The sequence below is a fragment of the Podarcis tiliguerta genome (genome assembly GCF_965153285.1).
Source record: "Podarcis tiliguerta genome assembly, chromosome: 2".
In the NCBI taxonomy this organism is placed as follows: domain Eukaryota; kingdom Metazoa; phylum Chordata; class Lepidosauria; order Squamata; family Lacertidae; genus Podarcis; species Podarcis tiliguerta.
The window spans coordinates 49,178,566-49,192,747 of NC_139535.1; the positions used below are offsets into that span (position 1 = coordinate 49,178,566).

The following is a 14,182-nucleotide window of genomic DNA, read 5'->3' on the forward strand; positions in this document are numbered from 1 at the left end:
GTCCATGAGGCGACAAAGAGTTGGACACGACTAAGCTACTAAACAACGACAACAACAACAACAAGACACATGGGTTAAGTATTTTAGGTTAATGGGCTAAAAAAGGCCACAACTTTATTGGTTACAGAATTTGACTGGTACCGGCTTAGGCACTGGGTCCAAACAGACTATACTTGACTCCTGTCCACCCTGCAGAGAGTCACACAAGGGTTAACCTGTAGGGGGAGCTTGTTGATGCAAATCAACTGGAAGCTTTCTCCTAGAGTCACCAGAGGGTTGTTCCATGGCCCTAGCCACTACCTGGGCATCGGACGGGAACCACGACCACCGGATTCCTTTAACGGAATACCCTTCAAGGGATGGGTAGGTGATGGCCACAACCTCCCCTCCTGCTGTTCTTGAGTATTTTTGCTAGGAGATGTCCGTGACCTGTGTACCATGCCTCTTGCTTGCCTAGATGGAAAGATGTGGTTGGAACGTTGCCTTCGAGGGAATGTGGCCCGTGGCCTGCAAAAGGTTCTCCACCCCTGCTATACACATTTACCTGGGAGTATGTCACATGAGCTCAACAGGGCTTACTTCTGAGTAGACATGTATACAATTGCACTGTGACTGATGCAATCATGATGCGGTTGGTCACATGCTGCCTAGTGCTTCGTTTACTTCCTTGTTAGTCTGCTGGGTGAATGTTCTACAGATGGTCTTCATTTAATGTGGACATTTGGACACACTTGTTAATTTGAGTGCTATTGTTGTCTGGGATAGGAGACTGACTTAGCCCACACAGGATCCAGGATCCAAGGATCAAATTTCCTGTACAGTCAAACCTCGGTTGTCAAACATAATCCATTCTGGAAGACCATTCGACTTCGAAAATGTTTGACAACCAAGGCGCAGCTTCCGATTGGTTGCAAGAGATTCTTGCACTCAAGCGGAAGCCGCGTTGGATGTTCGGGTTGCCAAAAAAATGGAAAACCGGAGCATTTACTTCTGGGTTTTTGGCGTTTGGGAGCTGAAATGGTAAAAAATCGAGCCGTTTGAGAACTGTGGTTTGACTGGATACTGCACAAATTTTCTTTATGGAATTATTATTTTAAAAAACATTATTATATTCTGTGATTTATATTCTGCAAATTTTTATAGAACCAGACTTTCTTAAAAAAACAGGAAAGGGGGAAGCCACTCATATATTTTTGGTATTGCAGACATATTGGGTAGAACACAGATTTTCCATTCACTTGCTTGACAAGATTGGTGACATTGGCCGGATGGGGGATGTTCTGTTTCAAGAATATTGTTCTGATTCAGTGGGTAAATATTGGGTAGAACACAGATTTTCCATTCACTTGCTTGACAAGATTGGTGACATTGGCCGGATGGGGGATGTTCTGTTTCAAGTATATTGTTCTGATTCAGTGGGTAAATATTAGGCTTCATCAGTCCACAAAGTCCCTCAGACGTTAGTCGTTCATTAACTCTTTCGTATAAAAGACTTCACTTCTGTGGATTTGTCACATCCAAAATGGACAGGCATTTTTTTGTCGCTTGGCTGTTTTTTTCTTCACTACAAGTATTTGTGGAACCTGCGGCACCTGAGGTAATTGTCCCTTTTTCTGAATTAGAGATGTCTCATTTGTCTTTAGAATATTGGGGAAATGTACATAAATTTGCAATATCCAATTTTTTAAAAGAACTTATTTTCATGTGGTGTTTAGGGTGATGGCATGTAATGGGAAGTCCTTATTCTTGGGCAGCAGATTTCCATGACTACTTTCCCTGACCTTACACTATTCACATCAGTAGACTACTCATGAATTAGATTCCCCTCCCCCTCTTTTTATCATGTTACCGAATGCAGTTTGGAAACATGAAAAAAGAGGGGGAGGGGAATCTAAATCATGTATGATTTTAACCTTAATTTAGTTAACACTACAATTGAACTGGTTGTCTTAAATACTGATGGGAGTATATAAACTACTAATTTAATTTATAATCTGGGAGGATGCCTAACTCTGTGATAAGAGTATCTGCTTTGCATGCCACGGGGTCCAGGTTTTCTAGAGAGCCTGCCAGTCAGTGTAGGACAACAGTGAGCTAGGTGGACTTAAGACCTGACCAGTGGCATAGTGGAGGGGGCAATTTTTTAGGGCAGGAGCATGAACATCATCTGCCAGAATGGAAGCCTAATGAATGCACTCTCTCCTTGCTCTGACAACTAAATGAGCTGATGAAATCTTGCTCTACAATAATACATTTGGGGTGGAAGAAGTTTGTCAGAATTCAGAGAATCTTTTCCTCTTCTTCTCCAGAATGCCATTGAAATCTACAGCCTGCATGTGGACTGCAAAGTTACCTCACGATATGCCCACACAGTAATCACCAGCAGAGTTGTCAACAGAGCGAATGAATCCAAGGAGGCTCTTTTTGAAGTGGAGTTACCCAAGTCAGCTTTCATCACAAACTTTAGCATGTAAGGCTTTGTAAGCTCATGTCTGGGGCCTCTTAAAAGATAGAGGACTTGCTCCAGCCCAGCTATTCTGTGAATGGAAGGGCTTCTTCCATCTGAGGAAGTGAGTTGCAACCAGTAAGCGGCTCCAGTGCCATCAACCGAACGTCCCAATGAGTGGAAGGGGGAGGCAGTTTTCACCTTTTAATTTATAAAAGCAGAATCTTACTGAAACTGAATTCACCTTCCCCAACCTCACCTCCCACATGGTTCTGAAGGGTCCCCCCAACTCCAGAGCAGTTTTTTGGGGAAGAAAAGGTGGGATGCATAAGAGGATATGTTCTCTTCCTTATGATTTTAACTGTTCAAAACACTGTTTGTTAAGGACCATAGATGGAGAAACATATCCTGGAATAATCAAGGAGAAGAAATCTGCACAAGATCAGTATGATGCTGCGGTTTCACAAGGACAGAGTGCTGGACTGGTCAAGTAAGCAACTCCCCCCTCTGCCGCCATTGCAGTCATGGGTAAAGCCATAGAGAGGATAGAAGTATATAGGAATATTTTGAAAGTGGCTTATACCAACTACTTTACTTGGCATTGCCACTACTTCTTAGCACCACTGACATCATTCCCCAAAGCTGAAGTGTGTCAAGAAAATGCACACTAGACCAAATAGGTTGATCAAATAATCACACAACAACAATACAAAAGGTAAAGGCGAAAAGAAAAAGGCACCAAACCTCATGTTGTGAGCAAAAATTGTCCAAATTATAACATTCTAAAGAGTGTAGATTTGACTAGATTATAATTGATCTAAAAGAGCTATTGGTGGCTTTCATAAAGTAAACCCGCTAAGGGTTATAGACACCATATCAAACACTCACTGGTATTGCATAGTGATGTCACTGAAGTTCAAGTATTTCAAATATGAACTTTACAAATGATAATGTTCAGCTGCATCGTGAATTGACTGTTGTTTCACTGAGAAGTTTCCCCCCAGCAAGGATCCTTGGAGACTGTCATTTCTGAGAGGCTCTTATTATTCCAAAAAGACACAAGGTGTTCTAGAAATGTCATGTCCCAGGTTTTTGGAAGTTCAGCAGTGTCTTATCCACAGGGTGACCAGGGACAGGTAGCATGCAAGCTCTTAACATCCCTATCCAGGTGCTCTAGAAAAGTCAATTTCCATGGATCCCTGGTGCTTTGGCTGCTGCTATTTCAGCACTCCGTGGAGGAATGAAAGACACCACTGGTGCCGTTTTCCTCTACAAGATAAACTACACCTGTCAGAATTCCCTCTTATACACAACTATTAAAAGTATAAGAGGCCTGCCTTCAGCATCTCCACTCCCATATCAGTACAAGTATACTACACTGCTTCGAAATCCAGTACCACGTGAGTTGACTTCTACTCATGTAGTGGGACATCTCATTCTTCTTCTCCCCCTTGCAGGCCCCTTTGCCTTCCAAATCTCTTCTTCAGTGTCCCCATATCCTCTGGAAAAGATTTGTGGGACACAAACAGCATCTGCAAGCGAAGGAGATAAAGGAAACATCTCATGGCACACGGAAGTCCATTCTGCTAGTGGATGGGCACAACTTAATATCACTCAAGAGTTCGTTTCCCAGACACACTTGAGGATGAGCTGCCAAATTCTTGCCTAAAGCCTAAATTCCTCATTTCCCTTCAGATCAACTGGAAGAAAACTAGAACAGTTTCGTGTTTCAGTCAATGTTGCAGCAGCTGCCAAAGTTAACTTTGAACTCACATACGAGGAACTTCTAAAGCGAAAGCTGGGAAAGTACGAACTGCTGATCAAGGTCAAGCCCAAACAACTTGTTAAACACTTTCAGGTAAATTCTTGGAAAAGGCTCTTCCTATAAATGACACCAATGACTGGCTGAAGGTTATGACTCTGAAGCATCTTTTTACTTTCTTCAGATTGATACCCACATATTTGAACCACAAGGTATAAGTGCACTGGAAACTGAGAGCACTTTCATCACCAATGAACTGAACAATGCTCTAACAAAGGTGCAGAATGAGACAAAGGTATGCATTACATGGACTACAAGGCTTAGCATGCTTTAAAAAAAAAAGAAAAATCACCGGCCCTCCTATTCTAGCTTGACTGGTTGTTTGCTTTTGTGGCTCTTATTTAGGCCCACATTTCATTTAAACCAACCATAGATCAACAAAGAAAAACCCCTGGACTGGATGACACGCTGCTCGATGGAGATTTTCTCATACGTTATGATGTTAAAAGGAGTGAAACTGCAGGTGATATACAGGTAAAAAAATACTGAGAATTCATAGTAATAGGCATCACTTAGCTAAATTCAAGGGGGGGGGGGCATAGGAAAAGGCCTATTTACAAATTGTATAATCTTAGTTTCCGGCAGCAACCCCTAAACTTTTATTTGAAAAAGAACCAGAACTGAACTGTAGCATAATCTTCTTCCTGAGATTTAGATATTCCAGACAGTTTTCTAGGTTCTTCAGTAAGAAAGAGAACAGCACCTTCCTTTAGATGAACAGTTGTTGGCTTCTCATTTTCCCAGTCTTCACGTAGTCTAAGGACATCCCTACAGTAATTTCACCACAGAAAACTAACTGCAAAGGCAAAGGGTCTCTAATCTCAGTTTAAAAGACAAATATTGTATCTCTAGGAACACAAACCCTGTTGACATACCAGTAAAGTGGATGTGTTTATCTAAAAGGCTGGTATAAACTGCAATCCTATGCTCACTTACCTGGGAGAAAGTCCTGTTGAACTCAATGGGAGTTACTTTTCAGTAGACCTATGTAGGTTTCAGTAGACCTATGCTTTGTCTTCAGTTCATCTGCTCAAAAATTTCTAGAAGTCGAGATCCAAGTTTGGGGCAAGGGAGAACTCCAGCAGAGATTTAACGGCAAAACATGCAGCAAAGCAAAGTGTAAAAATATTGGATGTAAATCCTTAAAATGTGCCCTTTTCAGCGAATTCCGAAATGTCTCCCTTTAAAATGTCCTTCCAAATTTTTCCACTTCCCCTGGCATAGAAAAAGACCACATCTGGTAAATTATAAAAATGGTTTACACTGGTACCTCGGGTTACATACGCTTCAGGTTACAGATGCTTCAGATTACATGCGCTTCAGGTTACAGATGCTTCAAGTTACAGACTCCGCGAACCCAGAAATAGTACCTCGGGTTAAGAACTTTGCTTCAGGATGAGAACAGAAATCATGCGGCGGCGGCACGGCGGCAATGGGAGCCCCATTACCTAAAGTGGTACCTCAGGTTATGAGCAGTTTCAGGTTAAGAACGAACCTCCAGAACGAATTAAGTTCTTAACCCAAGGTACCACTGTACTTACAAACTCTCCTTGGGTCAGATAAATGTGCCTACTATAAAGCATTCAGAAAAGTTGCAGGGCAGCAAAATGTAGCTTGTTTATAAAATGCTAAAAGCTCCTAAACCAGGCATAGGCAAACTTGGCCCTCCAAATGTTTTGGGACTACATCTCCCATCATCCCTGACGACTGGTCCTGTTAGCTGGGGATCATGGGAGTTGTAGGCCAAAAATATCTGGAGGGCCGAGTTTGCCTATGCCTGTCCTAAACTATTGGTATAGGAAAACGTTTGTTTCAGACTCCATACTTGTCTCTAACTTGACTCTCGACGAGACAAAGAGAAAGAGGCCGGGAAGGGGGCTGGCGCTCTAAGTTAAAGCTCGCTGGACACGCCCCCCGGCGGCATCCGATTGGGTGCCGGCTGGTGGGCGGGGCGCCAGCCAGGTGAACAAGGAAAGCAGGGGGCGATTGCCCCCTGCTAGGGGCGGTGCTCGGGCTCCCGCCCACAACCACACCCCTCTCTTTCAGGGAGGAGAGTCCTTGTCTCAAACAAAAGAGGCTGCAGCTCAAAGCTCCTCACACACCCATGTTCACATGTAGACTGAAGGAAGGAAAGCTTCGTTACCTATTTCCTACCAGGGTGAGGGGAAGTTACATAGGCTAAACCTGCTGGGACAGGTTACTCTATGACCTTAACCCCTTCATGCATCAATTAGATTCAAGCATGCTGGTTATATGAGGCTGGATTAGCCTACATTTAAAGGGTTGGTTGTACTGCTCATAGAGTGAGTTTTTGTGCGCATGATATAGTTGAATTGACATGTGGTCATAAGAAAGCAAGAGCATAAGAAAAACCTGGTGGAGCAAGCCAATGGCCCATGTAGCCTAGCTTTCTGTTCTCACAGTGGCTGAACAGTTGCCTGTGGGAAACCAGGAAGCAGGATTCGAGCAGAAGAACACACTTCCCTCCTGTGGTTTCTGGCATTCAGTAGCTGTGGAAGCAGAAAATAGCCATTGTGGCCATCAATAGCCTTATCCTCTATGAATTTGTCTAATCCTCTTTTAAAAGCATCAAAGGGAGCAAGTTCCATAGTTTGACTATACACTATGTATGTTTTTTAATCTATCCTGATCTTCAAGTTCCTTGGATATTGAGAAGTTCTACTTCATGCAAATTATTATGCACCTTAAATAATTTTAATTATTATGCACCTTAACTAATTTTAATTGGACTTATTTTATACACTGCTGTGTTGAGATATGAATGTGTATATCCGAAGCTGAGGCTCCAATACTTTGGCCACCTCATGAGAAGAGAAGACTCCCTGGAAAAGACCCTGGTGTTGGGAAAGATTGAGGGCACAAGGAGAAGGGGACGACAGAGGATGAGATGGTTGGACAGTGTTCTCAAAGCTACCAGCATGAGTTTGACCAAACTGCGGGAGGCTGTGGAAGACAGGAGTGCCTGGCATGCTCTGGTCCATGAGGTCACAAAGAGTCGGACACGACTAAACGACTAAACAACAGCAATATATGAATACCACTTGTTTTGTTTTCAGATTGTTAATGGATATTTTGTGCATTATTTTGCACCCAGTCAAATGCCAGCATTTCCCAAAAATGTGGTCTTTGTCATAGACACGAGTGGATCTATGAGTGGGAAGAAAATACGGCAGGTAATGTTTTTCCAAATAGAAAATGTTCTAGTGTTTGTGCCATGCTATGCCAACGGTATGTTAATTACCAGTGACAATAGCAGTATCTCTTTGACAGTCACAATGAATCTTTCTGGAGTCTGCTCTCCCACAGCAGGACCAAACTGCTCCTCTCTTTGAGATTTGAGAGCTGAGGCACATAAGAACAAGTGTTTTAGCTCCTTAGAGCCTTGCTCATTTACAGTAGTTTGGACTTAGTCCCTGTCCTATTTTTCAAGCCCCCTGCCTCCTTGGCTGTTTATGCAAGATAGCCTTTAAAGTAAGGAAAGCAGTATTGTAGGCCTGCCAATTCCCAGGGTCCACACATTCCCTTGTTCTCTCACTGGTACAATAGGTTTTGCTGGCTTTTGTAGCCCCTCAAGCATCTCCCAGGAAAAGCTAGGCCACATTCTGGAAATCAGTTGGGTCTGCGTGCGCATAAAGCCCTGGAGATGCATCACCCCTATTGCTACAACCCTAGAATTGCCTTTCTGGGAGGAATCTCAAGGGGCAAGAGAGGTACAGCAGTGCATGATGTGTAACGACACATTGCCACACCTTCTCTTGACTGAAATTACTTTAGAAGACCAGCAGCAGAGCATGTAAATTCTACTACAGTCTGAAACCAGCCACACAGTACCACCTCATCAAGTAAATTTCCCAGATAAATTGCTTTCTGTCAAGTCAATTTACTTAAGAGAAGGCTACAAGCATGCTCTTTAAAGAGGACATAGTCCCTTGCCTTGTCTTTTCTTTCCCTAGACGTTAGCAAATGATATTCAAGAGGGATGTTAATGGCCTAGAATGAAATTTAAAATGGGAACCAAATCAGTTACAACACAGACCAAAGCAGTTGTTCTGGGACACACCTTGCCCACAGCAACTTCTACATGCAGGGTCCTTCAAGCGGCTTCATGGGCTAAATTTTTTTCTGCACAAAATCACTTCCATATTGGGGGGGGGGGGAGAGAAATACATAGTTGTTTGGGTGCAGTTCTGTGTCCACTTACTGGGGAATAAGTTCCATTAAATACAGGGGGACTTGTATATGTGCAGACATGCCAAGGATTAGGCTGCTAGACCCATACTCTGCAGAAATATTTATTTAAATATAAGTCTAATGTTAAGTTTCTGATTCTGTGACTGGAAATTACATTGCTTTATTACTTTTTATAGACAAAAGAGGCAATGAAAAAGATTTTGGAAGACCTTAATCCTGAAGATCACTTTAGCTTAGTTCTCTTTAGTAGAACTGTGAGGTTATGGACTTCATCTTTGTTGCAAGCTACAGAGGACAACGTGGAACGGGCTAAACGACATGTTGAGACCATTTCTGCTGGAGGATGTAAGCTTGTCAACTGAACAGACTTGTCAAGTTTTTCAGCAAAGTTTTAATCAGAAATGCTCACTGCAGTATATTTTTAAAGTCCAAACCTAATTCTCAGGTGTTCGGTTTTTCATTCAACAGCTTCTTATTTTTTATGCTCAGAAATATGGCCATATTCCTCCTCTGTTCAGTGTATTAACTCCCATTTGCAAACTGTATGTCTAAACTTGCTCGTCTCTTGATTTTTCTTTGTGGACTTAGTGCTATTTTATTTTCTTTAAGCCATAGATTTCTACTAGTCTAGGTCTTTTTGCTTTCTTTCCCCATATCCCCAGGGCAACATCTTGCCTTCGATGCAGGAGCAAATGCCCACCAAGGTGCCAAGTCAAGATATTTTGGCACAAGAAATAGAATATCCCACAAGGGCCTCTCCTCCCACCCCAGCAATTAAACATTGCAGTAATAATGCAAGACATATCAAAGTACTTTATTAAGAACTCAAACAACCCTTAGGCACGAGAAAAGGCCCATCAGAAATCTATAGCATTATCCACCCTAGCGCCTAGTTTCTAGAGCATTTTTCTAAGGCCTGGGTTAAAACTCCACCAGACCTTGGCAAACTGGAACACGCATAAAACATGGGCTGGGTGAAAATAAAGCCTTTATTTATTTATTTATTTATCAGCAACATTAAGATTGAATGAAGTTAATTTGCCTGTTTCTCTTAATTCAGTTGTGAAACTATTGACTGTACCCAGTGATTTCAGTAACTTTGCATGTATTTCTTTTGTGTTTGTCTTCTTTGTATGTTCAGAACTCATGGAGTGGATTTCAGAATACTGCAAATAAGAAATGAAATAACCATTAATTGGCTGCCTTTTCAAGACTGTCTAACTGTTGGGATGGCCCTGGCTGTCTCTCTCCCTCCATACCTTTGAAGCATCCTCACTAGATCTCTGAAGAACAATATAAATCTCTGGTCAAATCCACTGACCTGTTTTCTTTCCCATTACAGCAACAGATATTAATGGTGCTCTTCAGAAGGCAATACACTCACTGGACAAAGACACCACAGCTGAGCTATTACCAGACCAAAGCATTTCCATGATAATTTTGCTGACAGACGGTCAACCTACTACTGGTGAGTTAGAAACAGTAAAGCCACACATTCTGCTATTATTTTCATTTATATTTTTTATTTTTAATGCATACTTATCAACAATTACTTTAATTAGACATTTTCTCTCTGTGTGTGTGACCCCCTTTTCAAGCTCCTACTTCTCTTTCTCTTCAACAATTGGCCGTTTCAAACCTTCCAGTAAAGATTCTCCCAATATCTTTGGATTTGGTTTTTACAAGCCCCTTAAACATTCAACATATCCATACAATTGACAAAGAGATAATCAAATAAGCAAAAAAGTCTAAACAGAGGGAGGAGGACGCTAAACAGAGAGGAGCTGAAGAATCACACACAGACTGATCCTCAACAGAACTGTCTTCAAGCAGTTACAGCCTAAGTGGGAACACAGAATATCCTCCAGACATCAGCTTGCCGTATAAGTCTACAAATTTTCCTCATGTTTTATAACTCTCTTTCATAACTTTATTTACTTCGGACTCACTAGATTGTTTGAAGTTCTACTCATGAGTGTGAGATGGGGGAAAATATAGCCTTTATCTGGCTACAATATAGTATTCTTGCAGTTTCTCAATAAGAAATAGGAAATCCTAAATACAAAACATTTTTCTTGGTACAGAAGAAATATGTATTATAGTTGAACACAAATATCCAATATTTGCTTCTAAGTTTTTTCTTTAATTGAAAAGTCAGTGGGTGTTTGTAAACTCATTAATATTTTTTATACTCCCAACATCTGCTTGTTTCCTTCCAAATGCAGCATATTTAATTATTTTATCAGTGGCTGGGGTGTGTTCACATTTTATACCCATATATGACAGGTGAAACAAACATTGATAGGATTCAAAGAAACATACGGGAAGCTAATGAGGGGAAGTACTTCCTCTACTGCCTTGGCTTTGGATTTGACGTCAGCTACACATTTTTGGAGAAGATGGCTTTGGAAAATGGGGGAGTGGCTCGCCGTATATACGAGGACTCAGATGCAGCCTTGCAGCTCCAGGTAGGGGAGAAACAACAATCAAAACATATACACATGTTTTAAATGAAGAATCTCAAAACTGTCTTCAGGTAGGCCAAAATATTTCTCTATGGAAAGGAATTCAGTGTTGTGCTATAAGTTAAAAGGCAGGTAAAGGACCTCTGGACAGTTAAGTCCAGTCAGAGGTGACTATGGGGAACAGCGCTCATCTCACTTTCAGGCCGAGGGACTGGTGTTTGTCCACAGACAGCTTTCCAGGTCATGTGGCCAGCATGACTAAACCGCTTCTGGCACAACAGAGCACCCTGACGGAAACCAGAGCGCACGAAAAACACTGTTTACCTTCCTACTGCAGCGATACCTATTTATCTACTTGTACTGGCGTACTTTTGAACTGCTAGGTTGGCAGGAGCTCGAACAGAGCAACATGAGCTCACCCTGTTGCAGGGATTTGAACCGCCAACCTTCTAATTGGCAAGCCCAAGAGGCTCAGTGGTTTAGACCATGGCGCCACTGTGTCCCTTGTGCTATGGAAAACGTTCCATCAACACGGAGCCTTCCCTTCTCTGCTTCCTATGCATGCTGTTCTGGGGGTTCTCCTGAGCACCCCAGAGCCAATTTTGGAGGGTGTGGGGGCACATGGAGGAAGGAGAGTGGGGGAGAGTCTCACTGCATTAACAGAAGTATTTGTGCAGGCTTCTGACAATGGGATTTGTTCCTATGGTTACATTTTCTGTCTCTCATTCAAGGGCTTTTATCATGAGGTAGCTATGCCTATCCTGAAAGAGATTGAAATGAAGTACCTAGACAATGCCGTACTGGAAATAACTCAGAATAATTTCAAGCTGCTCTTTGATGGCTCTGAAATTGTTGTAGCTGGAAAGCTTAGCAATGACGTTGACGATCTTCCTGTGGAAATTAAGGCTAAAGGAGTAAGTACTGAGGGGGGGGGGAATGGCTTCTTTTGTATGAACAACTTTGGGCTGCATACAATGTTGGGTCCCCAACATTCTGTGGTATATCCTGCTTTGAAACTAAAAACTCTGTGCCAGGTATGTCCCCTCAAAGAAGCTCATCAACAATTTTGGCTACCCTAAAAAAAAGCTCAACAAGTTTGACCTGAACCTGAGTCTCTTAGGAGTTGGCTACCCCTGCTCTATTCTTTTCCTTTTATGTTTTTTTAAAGTATTTGAAATTCTTTAAAGGGAAAAAATCCTTCATCCAAATATCCCAGGGAAACTCACAATAGAAAAATACGAAATGAGAATACATAATACATAATAAAACAGATATAAAAATAAACCATTGACGCTCCGTCCCACAAACACATTTAAGAAGCCATAGAAGGTTAATTAGCCGAATGTCTGTTGAAAAGAAACATTTTTGCCTGGCGCCTAAAGATATGCAACCAGGGGCGTAGCAGGGAGGGGACTGACGGGGCGCTCCAGGCACATTGGGGGGGGGGGCTGCTCCAGCCCCCTTCCCTGATCCAGCCCTGAACTGCTTTGCAAGACCCCTCGGGGAGGGCAGCATGAGGGAGACACTGCAGTCATACACCCTTGAATCTCAGCCTCTCCACAAAAACATGAGCTCACAATTGTCTTGTTTCTATTGTTTTATTCATCATTTGTTCATTTTATGAATGCAATAGATGCCTACTCTTCTCTCTCCCCTCCAATTTTAAAAGTTTGCTTAAATAGGTTTTCCCCTCTAACATCAGTTTGTGTAGAAAACAGTATGTGTTGCTTATACAGTGGTACCTTGGGTTAAGTACCTAATTCGTTCCAGAGGTCCGTTCTTAACCTGAAACTGTTCTTAACCTGAAGCACCACTTTAGCTAATGGGGCCTCCTGCTGCTGCTGCGCCGCCGGAGCACGATTTCTGTTCTCATCCTGAAGCAAAGTTCTTAACCCAAGGTACTATTTCTGGGTTAGCGGAGTCTGTAACCTGAAGTATATGTAACCTGAAGTGTATGTAACCCGAGGTACCACTGTATTCAGAGTGAGTGTTACTTTGAATAACTTGCGCTCCCCGCTTGCTTTCCAGCATGCCAGTGAAATTACTCTTAAAGAAGAGGCAAATATAAGAGAAAAGGAGCAAGTATTTCAGCATCAGAAATACATCTTCGGAAATTTCATTGAGAGATTATGGGCCTACTTGACAATTCAACAGCTACTAGAAAAATCGTAAGCTAATAATAGTGTGGCAAGCTACCCCAATCTCTAAGCAGTGTGAGATTACAGGGGTTCTGTGTGCTTACCTAGGGTTCATGTTTCCCTTGGAATGAGGCTGTGGTGTCTTTATGATACAGTCATACCTTAGTTGTCAAATGGAATCAGTTGCAGAAATCTGTTCGAATTCTGAAAACGTTCAACAACCAAAGTACAGCTTCCAGTTGGCTGCAGGAGCATCCTGCACTCAATCGGACGCCACGTCAGATGTTCGGGTTCCAAAGAACATTCGCAAACCGGAACACTCACTTCCAGGTTTGCAGCATTCAGGAGCCAAAACATTCGGCTACAGAAGCGTTCAGGATCCAAGGAATGACTGTATATGGTTTATTTACACGTACATAGAAACACAGCCTCTTATGGAGAGGTTCACACCATTAACACCTCAAGAGGATTATTCTTCTCCTATAACCACAACCTTGGATCCCAACAGAAATCAGGCATGGCTCTCTCTCTGCCTTCCCAGCCCGCAGCTTTGCTTCCAGATTCTAGCTCCCATAACTTAATTCCCAACCATGGCCTTTATCTTTCTAACTACTAGCAAGTTGGGGGGGGCACCCATTTGCTATCTGGCACATATCCACTTCTTTTGTTACCTTAACAGTCCATGACCTCACCAGGAAGCTAGCCTGGCTATTCCAGGAATTTGAATCCTTGATTTGTTTTTAACACTTGCTGGATCTAGGGATTAGAAGGGTCTCGGCATACAGCCTACTCCCTCGCAACTCATAACACACTGTTAAGTGAGTAATAGTTGCTTAGTGACTTGAGAAACACTTCCTTCTGCAAGATCTAGGCTCATGCTGATAATCCCTTGGCTTTCCTTATTGCAGTCACATCCACACCATATATTTAAAATTGATATTTTATTGAATTTTTTTCAACTACAAAGCAATAAAGTGGTGCGAAAAGGGAAAAAAGAACAAAGAACACACAACTGTGTAAAGGAGGGGAAAAAATTATACGAATATTTACAAAAATACTCTAACCCATACATTCTTTTATATATTTGATATTGTTATCC

General features: G+C 42.1%; 1 protein-coding gene across 1 annotated transcript in view; it reads left to right on the forward strand.

Annotated features, from left to right (window-relative positions):
• Nucleotides 1-1,501: 1,501 nt before the first annotated feature.
• LOC310672247 (inter-alpha-trypsin inhibitor heavy chain H4-like) overlaps nt 1,502-14,182 on the forward strand; it is a 28,269-nt gene continuing 15,588 nt past the window's right edge. The window contains exons 1-12 of the mRNA XM_083429109.1: nt 1,502-1,597; nt 2,310-2,470; nt 2,832-2,936; nt 4,142-4,304; nt 4,393-4,503; nt 4,614-4,742; nt 7,346-7,462; nt 8,657-8,825; nt 9,823-9,948; nt 10,767-10,948; nt 11,677-11,859; nt 12,974-13,113. Coding sequence (XP_083285235.1) covers nt 1,523-1,597; nt 2,310-2,470; nt 2,832-2,936; nt 4,142-4,304; nt 4,393-4,503; nt 4,614-4,742; nt 7,346-7,462; nt 8,657-8,825; nt 9,823-9,948; nt 10,767-10,948; nt 11,677-11,859; nt 12,974-13,113 — 1,661 coding nt within the window. The 5' untranslated portion in view covers nt 1,502-1,522. The remainder of the gene's footprint in view (nt 1,598-2,309; nt 2,471-2,831; nt 2,937-4,141; nt 4,305-4,392; nt 4,504-4,613; nt 4,743-7,345; nt 7,463-8,656; nt 8,826-9,822; nt 9,949-10,766; nt 10,949-11,676; nt 11,860-12,973; nt 13,114-14,182) is intronic.